Source organism: Lissotriton helveticus, chromosome 9, assembly GCF_964261635.1.
Source record: "Lissotriton helveticus chromosome 9, aLisHel1.1, whole genome shotgun sequence".
NCBI classification, from domain to species: domain Eukaryota; kingdom Metazoa; phylum Chordata; class Amphibia; order Caudata; family Salamandridae; genus Lissotriton; species Lissotriton helveticus.
In genome coordinates, this window is record NC_136070.1 from 1247348409 (window position 1) to 1247366559 (window position 18151).

Here is an 18151-nt window from a genome sequence, read left to right on the forward strand (position 1 = left end):
GGGTGGTTTGTTGAAAGTTTAGACATTTCCACCCATTCTGCACTGCTGTACTTGTGTTACCCATATAAGGAGGTGTAGAACATGGACAAATAGGGGGCGGAGGGTACAATTAAAACGTTGCAAGTAAAGATGGGCAATTTTAATCTTCACAAAGATAGGAAATGTTCCTCATTTTCATCAGAGGTGAAATCTCACTACACCCATCCATTCCCTACAACCAGATGTCCCGCCTAAGTGGACAGCACCAAGGCTGCAAGGCACTGTTTACTTTGCCATCACTTCTCTTTTCCCTATTTTGTACCAGGGGAGAGGCAATGGCACCCCTCACCAGCCGCGTGATCACTTTCCAGATGTGGATAGTCAAGCCCTGGGACTTTATGCACCAGGGAATGCAACATGCACCGCTGCTTGTGTAGAGGGTCGTCAGAAGCAGCAGGAACATCTGCACCATGCATGGATCTCCTTTTTTACTCCCTTTTTTTACACTTCACAGTGCTGATGGTGTAGGACAGCAAGAGGACAGTTTTATCATGGACTGATAAGAGTGAATCAGTGTGGCAACCTGACATGAATTCCACATATTTGGTGTAGAGTGGACTAGTACAATCAACTGGTTTTGAGGCTATAAAGTATATCTTCTAAATGAGCAAAGGCCAGTAGGGAACTATCTTGAATCATTGTCAATAGGTCAAACAAAAATTTTTGGAAAGTTCTGGAAGACAATTATCAATTTGTGGTACTCATACTCTAAGGACAAGTGTGGCTCACATCAAGGATGTGGCCAGTGGGCCTTGTGGCTTCACCAGATGATACTTCAATATAAATGGGGTGAATGCAGCATGAGAGGTTGAAAAAAGAGGCGTACACTGCCCTGAAACACCTCTTTTCTGCTGTGTACATGTAGGACCATCTCATAACACTGAAATCAAGAAGAGTTTTGATTTAAGATGTGTTTTTCATTTATTAAGATTCTCCCTTTCTTGAGTCTTATACTACTATGAAAATTAGTGGTGCATCTTTTGTACATGATGTGGTAGCACAGTACTGGGAATGTTTGTGACTTCCAAAAAGTTGTACATTTACATCTGTTCCTAGGTGTACATGTGCAGTTGCAAATATACATTTGTTAATGGGCGCATTATGGGCCCGATTCACAGAACTAACTTAAGACAAAATCCTAAACCTACTACTTTTGGTATTCACAGAAGTTAGGATTTTTGTCTTAAGACAGACTTAAGACAGACTTAAGTTAGCAGTTTGTCTTAAGTCTGTTTTAAGTCTATCTTAAGACAAACTTAAGACAAAATCCTAACTTCTGTGAATACCAAAAGTAGTAAGTGTAGGATTTTGTCTTAAGTTAGTTCTGTGAATCGGCCCCATTGACTTTAAATCAATTTAAGCACAAATGTGCAGGTGTAAACAATGACTATGTAAGATGCGACAGGCAGCAGGCTGATCAGAAGGGTCACTTCTTCCTCTTCTGTTGTCCATCTTAAGTGTCTGTGTAGAGATGGTCCTGATGATGTATGGACACAGTGGAAGGAGTGATGTGGGAGACCATGGGAGTATTACTCCACCCAGTACTAGGATCAGCCTCCCCCACAGGTATGGCAGACACTTACCCACTGCAAATACTTTGATTCCTTGGCTCTTGAGCTTCTGCGCTGCCTGGTCCACGTCGTCCTGCGACTTCCCGTCTGTTATCAAAATAGCGACCTAGGAAGGGGCAAGCGGGAAAGCGTCAGAGGACAGGTCAACTAGTAAAGACATCCTTCCAGGCCCCCACTGTGTTGACATGGACATAGTTATTGAGCGACACAGAGAAAGAGTGGTGTGGACTCTACATAGATCCAGCTAGAACCTGGGATTCAATACACCTATCAGTATGATCATGGCTGGCAAGCCTCAAGACACAAGAAGGGAATAATGCATCTGCAGTGTTCAATCAAGCCTTAATTATTGGTGCCAAATATGGCAATTAATCACACCACAACCTTGAGGGATATTGTCAATAGGCCACTGAACATGGGATCATACCAATATTTAATCTCTGACAATTCCTTTGTCACTTCTGTCATTTCACCAAATGCATAGGGGAAGTGAAAGTGAAATAACATTTCATGGGTCATCTGTATGCAATGACATTACAGGAAGTTACCTCACACAACATATGAACCTCGCTGGTGTGTCACTGCATGGGTATGGTCTGGCTTTCATGTGAGGACCACTAGAGAGGGGCTTCGGCTCCGCCCAAATGTTCAGAGTTAGGAGTACATATTTTATTTTGATTGGACAGAAGTTGTGTGGTTCCACAAACAAAGTGCTTGCCTGCCACACAGCTAAGATCATTTTGTGAATTTATCCTGCTGCCTGAGCTTGAACCTTTAGGGGCACACGCATGACATTGTGAAGCTATTAAAGTGTCTTAGATATCTAGAACATTGATTCTGTTTTTCTCTGGCAGTAGCACAGATGGGGTTTGGGCAGTCATTAATGTGGATGTTAGGTTTGGCTCGAAAGTTCAACTGTCACCTGACCTTTTAAACATAACCAATATTATTCTACAGTTCTTTGCTTCCACACAAAAATATATCCATCCCATGCTATCTACTTGTAATGCTTCACATTACCATACAACATTCCTTAAAAGCCAGACCTATTGGCATTGCCAATGCTTGTTTTAAACATGAGGCTGCATCACAATAATAAATAGCGCTTGAATACATAACCAAACGCCCCCAGCTAAAGGTAGAAAGCCTTTTAAGAGCTCATTAGCTCAGACGTGAGTCCCTTGCTCACTTTGCCACTGGATTCAAGCAAGCCGGGCTGAAGATGGCTGGAATGCCAGACACCGGTCCTCGGAAGCTTGTTTCCGGTCCAGGGAAGGCATGGCTTGGCAGTTTGGGCTGGACTGTTCCCATGAGGCACAGGGTCAGACTGATTTGCATATAGCCATGTCTGAACTGGGGTGGCAGAGTGGGCTAAAGAACGGTGATGGATCAAACCCAGATCTTTTGACTGGGTGGGAGTGTTTGATTGGTTCAGATGCTCCGTCCATCACCACCCCCTTTTGTACCATCATATTCTCACAGCATCCACACTCAACATTCCATGCATTGACACATTCTCACAGCATCCACACTCAACATTTCATGCATCGTCGCATTGTCACAGCATTCACATCAACATACCATGTATCCGTACATTCTCTTTCTCTCTTACCATCCATACTCAGCATTCCACAGCATGTACACTCAGCACATGCATACACATTTAGAACAAGTCACTAATAAATCCTCTTTCCCTACACTCAGGACAAACCAGACTTGTAACGACACCACATCATCCTCTTGGGAACAACAAGATAAAGCACACACTTTCTCTATCTTCCACAAGAAATGCACACATGTCCACAAGGTCTATGCACTCTTTCTCACTCTCTCAAAAAAGAGCAGCCCCACACTTCAACATGCCAAACACCCAGTCACACCAGCTTGCAAAACCACCATGACCAAGTGCTAAATGGAAGAAACCACCTAAATCTGCACCCAAAATCACACCCTCTGGAAAATGAACAAACAATCACCATTGTTCTCTGCTTTCAATACTGCAAACCTATCAAATCCTGCTACTTAAACAAAATGATGACTGGCCCAGTGTACATTTAAGTGAAACAAACACAGCAGAAAACAAAAACATACTATACCTCCAGTACCACGTACCTATGGAAACTTCCAATTCAGTCACTGTGATGACCTGTCCCAGAGTACACAAGGGAGAACTTGTGGCTTCCAGGTGCAACACAAGAGGTACAACACTAATTAGGTTTCCTCCTGCAAAAGGATACAACTCTTCTCCAATTTCCCACTTCCTCCATGCAACCTTACACATCAGAGAACTACTGTTACCTAATTTCCACATGCCCTAAGTGTAATGAAACTGGTCTGTGGCAGGGCCGGACTGGCCATAGCAGGCAACAGGCATTTCCCCAGAAGGCTAGAAGGGTGGGGGCGAGATTTGAAGTGGTGGGGCCCGTTTTGCATTGGTGCTGTAATATTGGCCCCCAGTAACAAAAGCAGCGGTGCTTCACATGTGCTACCCCGGGGGACTGGCCAGCCAAAGTTGCCAGTGTTGATTTAGGTTCCTTGTCCAGTCCTGGTCTCGGGCTGCTTGTGGTGCCCTCTGGAGGGGCCTTGCCTACCGGTCCCCAAAATTGAGTGCCGGTGGGCCTTACCGGCAACCATCTGCTCAAATTAAGCACTGCTGTTGAGGGATAAATCCTACAAAATCGACCTGACAAGCAATAACCCATTAAGCCTGTGCTGCCACATATGACTTATAAAACCCTCAGCTGTTTGATGAAGTCACTTACCCCAGAGTAGACCAATCAGAAGACATGATTCTGCACAGAAAGGGTTCTGGTTCTGCAATGATGCTGGCTAGTGAACAAATAGACTATCAGGGGTTGATGCAAAACTTAGACTGGCCCTCAGACCCAGTAGCTTCCCAAACATCAAATTGTTTTAAATAATCTTGTCAACCTACAGAATAGTGCTAGGCAAAATTATTACTTCTATGGAAAATGTACATATGATTAATATCATGGGAGATTTTTTTCCATATCTGGTAGTCTTCTTGAAAGGCCGGCAAGGTTTTACTACTGGGTAGGCTTAATAACCCAGCCATATTTTTGTGAGCCCTTCACCTTTACAAATTGTGACTGTCCATAGCAGGCATCTCAAACCATGCCACTTGTAGGCGACAAGCACCAGGACACTGTCAGACTAGTCAATATCTCTTTTAAGGCATTTCTTTTGATTTGTGTAATATTTTAAAATTGAGAATAAAATAGATTAACTTTGGATTTGGGATGGTAAAGGTATTTTTGAAGAAGGACATTGGATTTTTAGCTAAATGTCTCCTTCCAGGATAAGCTGTTCAACTTGATTCCTTCTTGACTTCTTGATCCAAACGTTTCAAGTTCTGGCACTTTTTACTGCCTAGCAAAAAACATTAGGCAAAGGTGCTGTAAGTAGGGATGGGCCTCAAAGTTGTACAAAATTGGCAAATGTAGCACTTTCTTCAGTATGCAAAGTTTTCTGAGTACTCCAACTTCATCCAACTTTGCAGGACAAGATTGTAACAACAAAAAAACAGAAAACAGTTAGTGAATTTCTCGGGAGGGGACCCGGACATCTTCACAGTTTTTGTGAGCAAACCTTTAGTTTCCCTCATTTTAGTTCCTGCCACTCAGGGATTGCACATCCTGCCTGTCCTACACTCTTCAGGGGGCAAGGCATGCTGCATGAACCCTTCATTGGGCAGGAAGCCCTTGGGAGGACACACAACGCAGATTGCTTGCAGACCCCAGAGCCAGATGCAATGCAGCAGCCTCCTCTGTTTGAACTCATCCAAAGGGGTGACTGCTGCAGATGGAGAGGGGATGCTTGTTCTGCTGGGAGGATGTGTCTGACACAGCTTCAAAGTCCAAACCATGGACAACTGGATACAAGGCAGACAACATGGGTCCTCATTCAGGGCAGGTCACACGCAACTTCTTCAAAGAAGACACGGCTCCAGGCAGATGAGACAAGCACACATGGACGTAAGCAAACAGAAACAGTCCTATTATCACCAAAAATAATGACATGATCCAGTACACATCCCAGCTTTCCTTTGAGCCAAAAACGTGTGGTTCTGGGAAAATTATTGTTGTTTCCTGTGATGTAAAATCTGTGAGAACCTCTTGTTGTATAGCATTTTAGGACCCGACTGTAAATTTACCGCTTCATGCCCTTATATAGGTATAAATCACCATATCCTTATATAGGCATAGAAATCATAACCATATTTAGGCATAGCTCATGCAGTCCAAATACGGCAGGGCTACTTCCACTAGTGCCGAAAATCCACAATGATTTCTTGGAAAACTCGGGTTCAGCAGCTAGGGACTTCCCCTTGCTTGCATACTGATTTATCCAAGAACTCATGGAGTTTTCAAAGAACTCAGACTCTTTGATGACGTTATTATGTCCACCTTCACGGTATAAATATGCCTACACTTGCCATAGCAAACACACGGTGGTTTTTACCAGTTCGACTATCTACTTCCCCGACGCATCCTGCTACATCAAGTGCCGAAGGAAGCCGACCCTCAGCAGACGCACTGAGAGAGACGCTGTCTTTTCTCTTGCCGAGAAATCCAGCTCCAGTGTTTCCAAGCTACCCTTGCGGGTTGTTGAGAAATCGAGTCCTGAGATTGACCGTCTTCATTCTAAAACCAAGATATGGACCTGATTAGACCCTGAGAGAAATCTTGGATAGATTCTTGGCAGAGAATACTAAATGTATGCTACACCTCACTTACTTCCCTCATACTAGACTTAGGTTAGGTACATTGGGGTAGGCGTATTTTAGAAGCACCAGTTGAGTACTTTTTAGCCTCTTTTATTAATGTATACATTTATCTATGGTCTAAGAACCATACAATGCTCTTACAGTATTATTTTATTCTACTCTTCTTACTGTACGCATTCTACTTTGCAACCAGTCTTAGGACTGTAGCAGTTCATTTCTACTGCATGAGAAAGAAGACTGTTCAATAAATACCTTTTATTGAAAACGCCCGTCTATCTACTTCTCTGCAACTCTGTTGAAACGAAGCATGCACGAATGACTGAGTAAAATATCTATCTATTGTTTCCACGACTCTGAAGATCAGTTTTATCTTGGGGAAACAAAGTTGTCATGTTTATGCAGTTGTCAGAAACGAAATCCCTTCTTGTGAACTCGAGAAAGTTTCTAGTGACCTCTGAGCTAGCTGGCACTCACAATTAAGTCTAATATATTCGATAGAGACCTAGTAGACATAAGTCCTACGTCACATTTAAAGGATATATTATTCCAATGCGCAGAGCCTGTTGGGAATATAGGAAATACACTACACTCTAACAACATGCAGTCTGTAGGGTTAATTATAAATGAAATCCAAAAGTTGTGATGGGAATGTTTTCACCTTTGCATTGCAAGTTGTTGGGGATGCACCCACTGAGCTGCACTGTAGCCAACAAACAGGGTACCACACTGACAGATCACTCATTTAAGAAAGAAGGACTTGTAGGTACTGTCCCAGAAAACACTCTTTTGCCCACATTTTCTTAGGGAGAGAAACCCACCAGGTCGGCACGTGCTTTGGGCTACTAAGAATGCTGCACATGATCCTTATGCTTATCCCTGCACAGCTAAGGAAAATGGTCATACAGTCCTTGGTCATCTCACGACTGGATTAGGGGAACTCACTCTTCTTGGGCGCACGCAAATATGTAATTAGGAAGTTGCAGGTAGTTCAGAACGCGGCGGTAGACTCCTGTATCAAATCCCAATGAAAGAACCAGTTTCGGCTCACCGCAGAAACTTACACTGGCTTCCGATCGAGGCCAGAAGTAGGTTCAATCACTTTGCCTAATTCACAGAGCTATAAATAACAAAGGGCCCAGCAAGATCAGGAAGCTGGCGTGCCGACATCTTCCCAACAGATGTCTGAGGTCAGGCTCTGAGCACCTGTTAAAAACCACCAGAATAAAAAGGGCCAGATGGGGTGGGAGAGCTTTTTCCCTCTTGGCACCCAAGCTGTGGAACTCTCTCCCGCAAGCATTGAGATTTACTTCCGCAGAGGCAAAATTTGGAAAAAAATTGAAAACATGGTTGTTCACCGAGGTCAACTAAGTGCCTGTTTTCCTCTTGTCATTTCATCAGTCAACAGCTTAGCGCTGGGAAGCCTTTGGGTAGCCACGCGCTCCATAAATCCTCTTAACATTAACATTAGCACCAGCCCTTCTTGTAGTGGTAAGGCTTCCACGATGCACTCGCTGTGCACTGTATGGGGGCCGGTCTGACAAAATTTGCAAAGACTGCTTTGGGTTCTCAGTCCGGCCCCGATGGCAAACATTGGCAAACAGAAAAAAATGGTTAAGGCTAATTGGTGATTTCCAGCATGATGATGCATGATGATGTATACCATACATGTCATGCATGTCATCATGCATATGCTATGGCACTTCATGATGTGGCAGCCATTTTGATTTTTTTGCAAATTTAACATTCCAAGATGGTGGACGTCTATTTTGGATAGGTAGATTTTTTTTTTAAGTGTGCAAAAGTGCATTTAGAGAGAGGAGCAGCCTGGTGGCAAGTTGCAGCACCCTAAAAATTCTAAAAAGTCAGAACAAAATGCATTAAATAAATACATGGGACGAAGATAAGAAGAGAGCAAGAAAACACATACACTTCAATAGAGTACTAAAGTAAATGAAAAAAGTAGTTCCCTAAATGTAACCAGCGAAAGAATCGAGTCATCTAATGAAAAGGATGGTAAAGAAGCCATGCTGGGGATGTAGGGTGGAATGGGGAAACAATAAGAGGAAGAAAAGATGCAAAATAAGAAACAAGCCGGTGAGATTGACAAGAAATCAAACCAGTGATAAGCAATGGGCTGACCCCAAACCTGCAGTAAGTCTTTGTATTGTTCACAATATTCCTTACAACATGACACAGCCAAAAGCTGACTCTGTAGGCAAAACCTACAGAGAGACCATTCTGGGAGAGATGGCCTTTATTAGGGCATACCTCCATTTTGTTCAGGCAATGCTACACAGAAGTTGTTTAGGTAGAGTGATACCGTCTCATGCTGTAAGGACTATCTGGTTCTAGTAAAGATTGAGACTAGGATGAAGAGGTAATAAGAATCAACTTGCTTTAAATTTTGGTAGAAATGGTATCTAAGGTAAGGGTGATGACAAACTTCACAACGTCATCAAGTTGAACTGTGATCGCCTTTGCAAATATTCCTCCTGTGCATGAAATTACCTGCAAAATATTTTTGGGAGGTTGATCTTTCCTGCAAAAGTTTTTGCTGGTTTTGTTTCTCCAGAATAAAATACTCCTGTTTCCAGAATTTGCTAATTTGAGAAAGTTGTTGACGTATAACTTTGCTAAGTTACAACACCCTTAAACAGGCCCACAGGTTGATTAAGTGATGCCCAGGATCACACACTTGGCTCCATTAGAGAAGCTATGATTGGTACTTGTGTCTTCTAGGCTCCACCGTCAAGAATGTAGTGAACAGAATATAGGCACCATTTTCTTGTCTACATGTTTCGACGTTGCATGTTACTTATCAATGAAATGCATTCAACTTGGTTGCAAAAAAAATCAAATCATTACCTTTGGCACATCCCGTCGGATCACGTTGGGCCCAAAGAAGTTATCAGCTGCGTATCTCAATCCAGTTCCAGTCCGCGTATTACCCCCCTTGTAGGGTATGTTCCGGATGGCCTGCATCACTTGTGTACCATTTCTGTACTGGGTAAATGTAAACTCTGTCCTGAAAAGGAAGGGCAGGTGAAGAAGCTGTTACATGCAGCCTCAAAAAAACTGGACAAAGCAAAAATATACGTCTCAGGGCCCTGCTCCACTACATTAATCAATGCCATTTCGGGATTTAGAACACCTGACAAAGATATTTCTGGAATTTCATCAAACACTGAATACATGGCTGCTACAGTTTCAGGTCAATTTATTTTTGGGACCCACTCAGACATCTTCATGCAAAGATAGCCTTCAAAATCCACATGAAGTGATAGCCCCTTGTAAACGGACACGTCGTCTCCTGTCCCAGAATGTCCTTTTATTGGTTTTCTGGCCTGTTCTGAAATCCCGTAAAGTGTATCTTTGTTCCTCCAAAACTGTATGTTGATCACTCCCATGTGGTGCCCAGGTCCTAAAACATAACTTTCAGACTATGATAGAGTATTGCTTCCAGGAATAGAACATTCCTTGGGAAGCAATAGACAGGCCTATGGGCGACAGTCTTTACAACGCTTGCATTACAACGCAATGCCTTTACGACGCATCATTTACCAGAGAATGCCTTTACCATGCATGCCTTTACAATGAAATGCTAAGTATATATAGATAAGTGTAACTATATGATCCGTTCTGATGTAGGGAAAATAACAGCACAAAGACAGTGGGAGTTGGGGAGTCGAATGCCTGAGCTGAGGAGCTTAGGGGCACAGGTGCAGATGAAGTTCCCTGCCTTCTTGAGAGTGGTTTGGAAAAACAAAACTCATAACTTTAATTCAGTACAAGATGTCGACTCCTTCCTTATTTTGATGCGTGAGAAAACGTCTGAGTAAGATAAATAGGACTCTGAAAAGCCCCGGGGGGGTTGAGAGCAAAATTAGTCAGATAATTAGCTTAGAATCTAAGTAACACGTGTATTAAGGTAATTAATGGTGTGTGTGGGGTCTCGGGGTGCCAGTAGTTTTCAAGAGCAAAGAAAGAAATGGTAAAGAAAATTAGGAGGTGGAAAAAGAAGGGAAAAAAGAGGGAAAACAAAAAAAAAAAAATAATAATATACAAAAAAAATAATAATAATTTTTCTTACCAGATAAAGGGTGTTTAATTTGGAAAAGTAGGGAAAGGGGATGAATAGATTAATCTATCTAGCTTTTGTTGTACATATATAGTATAATAAACCACAAGGGTTTCCACCTGGGGGTCTGGAGAGCTCCCGACTGGCGACATGATCGCCGTAGGAGTAAAGGGGGGGGTTCCTCAGGGGAGGGGGGGAGGAGGGAGGGGAGCAGGGGGAAAAAGTAAAATAAATCCTCATATCGGTTTGAAAATAATTCTTGCTCAGGCAGGGAGCTGGCTCAAAATGCTTAAGGTGATGTTAGAGAATTATGGCCGATACGACATATAGCATAAAATTTATAAGCTGGAATGTTAATGGGTTAAGAGACAGGACCAAAGCAAGAAGGATCATAGATTTTTTGTTTAGATCAGGGGCACATATTTGTCTATTAGAGGAGACACATGTGGAGAGGGAAGAATGCAGTCAAATATTTGGGAGATGTAGATGGATCCAGGATATTATTTCCTCGGGACAAAGCGGTAGCACAAGGGGGGGGCGTGATTATTAGAGCAGGCATGGGGATTAGGTTGATAAAACACGAAACAGACATTTCAGGCAGATGGTTGATAGCTTCTTTGATGGTAGGAAGTGCCCCTCTTGTCTGCGCAGTCTACTATGGCCCGAATCTAGACACCCCGGGGGCTTTGATGAAACTTAAAACCAACTTAATAGAGACAACAGGCCCAATAATTGTAGGGGGAGACTTTAATCTTATTTTTGATAGAGATCTAGATAGAACATCAAGAGTGAGATTTCCCCCCCCAAAAAAAACCAGTTTAGAACTTAAGAATATTATGAGGGATTTTAATTTGATGGACATTTGGAGATTCAAAAATCCAGGGGGAAGAGATTTTTCTTTCTATAGTAGAAGATATGGGCATCACTCTAGGATAGATTTCTTCCTGGTAGATAAGAACCTCTCATCGGCAGTCAACTCTATATCGTATGTCCCTGCAATTCTATCAGATCACTCAGTGGTGGAAATGGTAGTCAATATGAAACAGAAAAAACATTACAGGAGATGGACACTGGATCGGACGCTGCTGCTGGATGAAGGGGTCAGACAGGATTTAGTGACCCAGTCTGAAGAATTCTTTACAGTCAATACAGGGTCAGCAAATAAACAAATCGTCTGGGAATCGTATAAAGCTTTTTCCCGAGGTTTGTTAACAACCCTGATGATCAGGAGGAATAGACTGAGGAAAGAGAAAAGGGAAGCATGGATTTCAAGAATTAAGCTTAAGGAGCTGGAGTTACAGAGGGCATCGGCAGAGGAGTCGGATAACAGGCAAATCCTTCAGAGAGAGCTCGATTGTCTGCGAGCAGAATTTCAAGCAGGGTTGGACAAGGATCTGAAGGAAAAGTGGGACATTAGTAATTTACAGCAGTTTGCTTACGGTGAGAAGTGTGGGCGTCTCCTGGCCTGGAAGGCCCGAGCGGACAGAACAAGAAATCAGATAGATAGTTTGGTTTTATCAAGTACAGGGGAAAAAACTAACGAGGATGACTGTATAAGAGAAGAAGCAAAGAGATACATGCAGTCCCTATATGGACCTAACTCCTCTATGGGTAAGCAACAAGCAGAATCCTGGTTTGCAAATGTTCAGCTCCCTAAGTTATCTGAGTCAGACAGCTCTTACCTTAGTTCAGAAATCAAAGAAGGGGAAGTCAGGGCTCAGTTGGCGAAAATGGCTAAGGGCAAAGCCGCAGGCCCAGATGGGCTTCCAGTGGAGATGTTTAAGATCGTTTTAGAGCAGATCATAGGGGTTCTGACCCTATTATTCAACGAAGTTTTACTCAGGGGAGGACAGGTCACTAGGTCATGGGCGGAAGCAACGGTCACATTACTGTTGAAGCCAAACAAGGACCCGAGTAGGATAGAGTCCTACAGGTCCATTTCATTACTAAATGTGGACTATAAAATATTTGCGGGGGTACTGGCTACGAGACTAGCAAAGGTAGTAAAATCGGTAGTACATTGTGACCAAAGGGGCTTCATTCCGGACAGGCAGCTCAATGAGTTGACTTTTCAAGTGGTAGCAGCGATTGATCTGGCTCAAGAAAAGAAGCTGCCTCTGACCATAGTAGCAGTAGACGCCGCGAAGGCATTTGACCAGGTAGACTGGAACTACATGTGGTTAGCGATGGAAAAATGTGGCTTTCCGATGAACTACATAACAGCCATTAAGCTTCTATACTCAGCCCCGACAGCAAAGGTCCTAGTAAATGGTTCATTGACTGAGCAGTTTCATATCTCCCGAGGTACTCGACAGGGATGTCCCCTAGCCCCCCTTTTGTTTGACTTATATATAGAGCCTTTCATTTGTTTATTAAGAGCTGATCCAATAATTAAACCCTTTAAGATGGCGGATATGGAGCTTAAGCTGGCATTGTATGCTGATGACCTGTTAATGTATACGATAAATCCGGATGTAGCGATTCCCAGACTATTAGATGTTGCAAAGGGGTTTGGTAATATTTCGGGGTACTCAATTAATGCCGAAAAGACGGAAATAATGGAATGGAATCAGCAGTCTAGTTCGATGGGGAAGAAGAATAAAATGAGGTATCTGGGAATCCATCTGGTCAATGAGATAGATGAAATCCCCAAAATTAATTTAGAAAGGGTCATTAAAGACACAATTGTTTTATTGCAACGTTGGTCCTCTCTGCCTTTAAATATATATGGGAGAGTGAATCTCCTGAAAATGATAGTGCTTCCTAAGGTCACTTTTCTATTTAATGCAATCCCATTATCTTTTCCAGCACCCTTAATTAAAAAACTACAAGGAAAATTGGGCTCATTCATTTGGAATGCCTAAGGCCCTCGTATAGCATGGAAGAAATTAAGAAGGGGTCTCAAGACAGGAGGGCTAGCGTTTCCTGACTTAATGTTGTATTGCCATGCTTTTCATTTTAAGCATTTCAGAATTATGGCGGGCCATATGGACCAATCACCAATGGTGTTGCTATTCTCTGTTTTATTAAAGGACGTCCCTCAGGGATCTAGTTTCTTTCTTTACAAGTTTGGGGACCCAAAATTCTTCAAGAAGGTAAGGTTGAAGATTTTAAGGTCAGCTTTGAAAAATTGGGTATTTGTAAGGACTAAACTAAACATCTCTTATTATGCGCCGCAGGCACCCACATGGGACTCACCAGGCCTCCCTGCCTGCCTTAATGATCAACTATCACTACCTTTGAAGCAGGCAGGGCTGGAGAGGTGGGGAGACCTGCAGAGAGATGGCCAACTCTTAAGCTGGGACACTTTGTTCAATCTAACTAGGGGAGCCCTGACGCGGTTTAAATACTACCAATTGTCAGGCTGGTGGACAACGAGATCTGTGATACCCAATGATAATAACCCCCCTAACCCTAAATTTGAAGCGGTAGCCAGAAGGGGTAAGTGGAAATGTCAAATATCTTTCTGGTATTCGGCAATGTTGGAGGGGGAGGATGTGACGGAGGCTGAAATCAGTAAATTGTGGTGCAACGCTCATACCCCGGCCAACGGGCCTTTTATGGATTTCTGACACGACTCCTTCAGGGTGTTAAATGCTGTAATCAAGCCGGCTGCGCTGAAAAGAAATCACATATACACCATGTATAGGGTTTATATAACTCCGAAGAAACTGGCAAAATTCTCAAATATTGACTATAATTGCCCAAGGTGTGGCCTCTTGAGGGCAGACGATGTTCATATGTTTATGGATTGTCCTGAATTGGCGGACTATTGGGGGAAGATAAAGGAATTTTTGGAAGAAGTACTCTCAATGCCTATAGCACTTCCAAGGTTTACAGTTATGTTTGGGCTTGTTACGAACTATCAGGTGAATGACCTTCCCACTAAATTCGTATTCTTTATCATCCTCTTAGCAAGGCGTGAGATTTGTAGGGCATGGAAAGACCCAACTCCCCCTACCTTTGCTAATTGCCTGAGGCAGATTATGTTAACCTGCAAATCAGATGTGGCATGTGATCCCAGAAGTGAGACGAATGTTTGGGCAGCCTTGGTGGCATGGCAATCTCGATGATTGGTTTTCCAATGATTTGTCTGGAGCCCTGCTGGTTCCCCGTACTCCTAAGTAGCAAGGGGCGCACACAGATCGGCGAAAAAAAGGAGTTTGGAGGGGAAGGTAGTGGCCGCTTGAGGGTACGGGCAAACCAACTTGCCTCAGGCCAAAACTAACGAGGGTCGGTGCAGAACGGCCAGTAGTGCATGGAGGAGCCAGTGTCCCATCAAGAGTTCAATTTGTGATATATGAGGATTACCAAGAAAAAAAAAAAAGATAAGTGTACCAAAATACATGTCTATTTATATATATGCATTTGTGGTATACTGTGGTATATGCCAATAGAAAGGCAGTATCTGCTTGGCTAATGGTTGTCTTTACAAAATATAAAAGGCAGCATGTCTTTTTCAGCACACTTTCGGTGTGTTCTGCGTTTCACTGTGTTCTGGATTAGGGCCTTAGATAATGATAAGTAGTAGGTTTTATTGTTGTTCCCTAACCTAGTACCAATTTATTAACCTATTAATAGGTAGAGAAATATATTGATATTTTTCTATATATTTTTACAGCACTGTACAGAGACTCTAACATTTTTGTAAATAGCACATACATTTTTAGGTGTTACACTGGTACTCCATAGACATTTTTGAAAATAATTAAATATGTAAAAAATTGAAAATACACTATTAAATCTAATGTAGTACAGTGTATTTTTAATCACTGTACTATGTACATTTAAAAATAAATAAATATATATATATATGTAAATATATTTTGTTGTCCCGAAACGCGTCATGGCGGCAATATGCACTGAATAAAAAGGAAACTGAAGCACATATTCAAGCGGAGTCCGTTTGTTTTCCTTTTCGAGTACCAAAGGAAGGTTTCTTTTTGATATATATTATACAGACTCTTATATTTACATCTCCCTTTTGCAAATTTGCACACAAATTATAACCATAACAATTTTGTAAATGTATATACGGTTGATGCTATGAACTATGAGTTTTTCTTTTAAATTTTAAATTTGAAAAAACTTTAAAAACTCACTATGAGGGATTTTTGAATGCTTTTATCACATTTAATGTCTACTTATTTATAGAATTATTGATAAAATGTATTCATTAACATCTATTGTATATAGCATAACAACTAAGGGAACATTAATTGACTCTGTTTCCACTGTGAAAATAATTGAGTATGTCTTTCATGTTTATGCCTATGACGTGGTAACTTTTGCACTGTCACTTTAAATATGCGTCATGTGATCAAGGGCACTGTGTTGCTGTCGTGTGGCGGCTTTCCGCGGTCCCGGGCGCCACAGGATACATGCAGAGAACGGGATACTCACTTCCGGCCGGAAGTGGTCTCCCGTTCTAGTCCTAGCCACAGGCCCTCGTATAGCATGGAAGAAATTAAGAAGGGGTCTCAAGACAGGAGGGCTAGCGTTTCCTGACTTAATGTTGTATTGCCATGCTTTTCATTTTAAGCATTTCAGAATTATGGCGGGCCATATGGACCAATCACCAATGGTGTTGCTATTCTCTGTTTTATTAAAGGACGTCCCTCAGGGATCTAGTTTCTTTCTTTACAAGTTTGGGGACCCAAAATTCTTCAAGAAGGTAAGGTTGAAGATTTTAAGGTCAGCTTTGAAAAATTGGGTATTTGTAAGGACTAAACTAAACATCTCTTATTATGCGCCGCAGGCACCCACATGGGACTCACCAGGCCTCCCTGCCTGCCTTAATGATCAACTATCACTACCTTTGAAGCAGGCAGGGCTGGAGAGGTGGGGAGACCTGCAGAGAGATGGCCAACTCTTAAGCTGGGACACTTTGTTCAATCTAACTAGGGGAGCCCTGACGCGGTTTAAATACTACCAATTGTCAGGCTGGTGGACAACGAGATCTGTGATACCCAATGATAATAACCCCCCTAACCCTAAATTTGAAGCGGTAGCCAGAAGGGGTAAGTGGAAATGTCAAATATCTTTCTGGTATTCGGCAATGTTGGAGGGGGAGGATGTGACGGAGGCTGAAATCAGTAAATTGTGGTGCAACGCTCATACCCCGGCCAACGGGCCTTTTATGGATTTCTGACACGACTCCTTCAGGGTGTTAAATGCTGTAATCAAGCCGGCTGCGCTGAAAAGAAATCACATATACACCATGTATAGGGTTTATATAACTCCGAAGAAACTGGCAAAATTCTCAAATATTGACTATAATTGCCCAAGGTGTGGCCTCTTGAGGGCAGACGATGTTCATATGTTTATGGATTGTCCTGAATTGGCGGACTATTGGGGGAAGATAAAGGAATTTTTGGAAGAAGTACTCTCAATGCCTATAGCACTTCCAAGGTTTACAGTTATGTTTGGGCTTGTTACGAACTATCAGGTGAATGACCTTCCCACTAAATTCGTATTCTTTATCATCCTCTTAGCAAGGCGTGAGATTTGTAGGGCATGGAAAGACCCAACTCCCCCTACCTTTGCTAATTGCCTGAGGCAGATTATGTTAACCTGCAAATCAGATGTGGCATGTGATCCCAGAAGTGAGACGAATGTTTGGGCAGCCTTGGTGGCATGGCAATCTCGATGATTGGTTTTCCAATGATTTGTCTGGAGCCCTGCTGGTTCCCCGTACTCCTAAGTAGCAAGGGGCGCACACAGATCGGCGAAAAAAAGGAGTTTGGAGGGGAAGGTAGTGGCCGCTTGAGGGTACGGGCAAACCAACTTGCCTCAGGCCAAAACTAACGAGGGTCGGTGCAGAACGGCCAGTAGTGCATGGAGGAGCCAGTGTCCCATCAAGAGTTCAATTTGTGATATATGAGGATTACCAAGAAAAAAAAAAAAAGATAAGTGTACCAAAATACATGTCTATTTATATATATGCATTTGTGGTATACTGTGGTATATGCCAATAGAAAGGCAGTATCTGCTTGGCTAATGGTTGTCTTTACAAAATATAAAAGGCAGCATGTCTTTTTCAGCACACTTTCGGTGTGTTCTGCGTTTCACTGTGTTCTGGATTAGGGCCTTAGATAATGATAAGTAGTAGGTTTTATTGTTGCTCCCTAACCTAGTACCAATGTATTAACCTATTAATAGGTAGAGAAATATATTGATATTTTTCTATATATTTTTACAGCACTGTACAGAGACTCTAACATTTTTGTAAATAGCACATACATTTTTAGGTGTTACAGTGGTACTCCATAGACATTTTTGAAAATAATTAAATATGTAAAAAATTGAAAATACACTATTAAATCTAATGTAGTACAGTGTATTTTTAATCACTGTACTATGTACATTTAAAAATAAATAAATATATATATATATGTAAATATATTTTGTTGTCCCGAAACGCGTCATGGCGGCAATATGCACTGAATAAAAAGGAAACTGAAGCACATATTCAAGCGGAGTCCGTTTGTTTTCCTTTTCGAGTACCAAAGGAAGGTTTCTTTTTGATATATATTATACAGACTCTTATATTTACATCTCCCTTTTGCAAATTTGCACACAAATTATAACCATAACAATTTTGTAAATGTATATACGGTTGATGCTATGAACTATGAGTTTTTCTTTTAAATTTTAAATTTGAAAAAACTTTAAAAACTCACTATGAGGGATTTTTGAATGCTTTTATCACATTTA

General features: G+C 42.0%; 1 protein-coding gene across 1 annotated transcript in view; it reads right to left on the reverse strand.

Annotated features, from left to right (window-relative positions):
- COL7A1 (collagen type VII alpha 1 chain) overlaps window positions 1-18151 on the reverse strand; it is a 313236-nt gene that overhangs the window by 143130 nt on the left and 151955 nt on the right. The window contains exons 5-6 of the mRNA XM_078662399.1: window positions 9223-9382; window positions 1623-1716 (exon numbers count right to left, since the gene is read on the reverse strand). Coding sequence (XP_078518525.1) covers window positions 1623-1716; window positions 9223-9382 — 254 coding nt within the window. The remainder of the gene's footprint in view (window positions 1-1622; window positions 1717-9222; window positions 9383-18151) is intronic.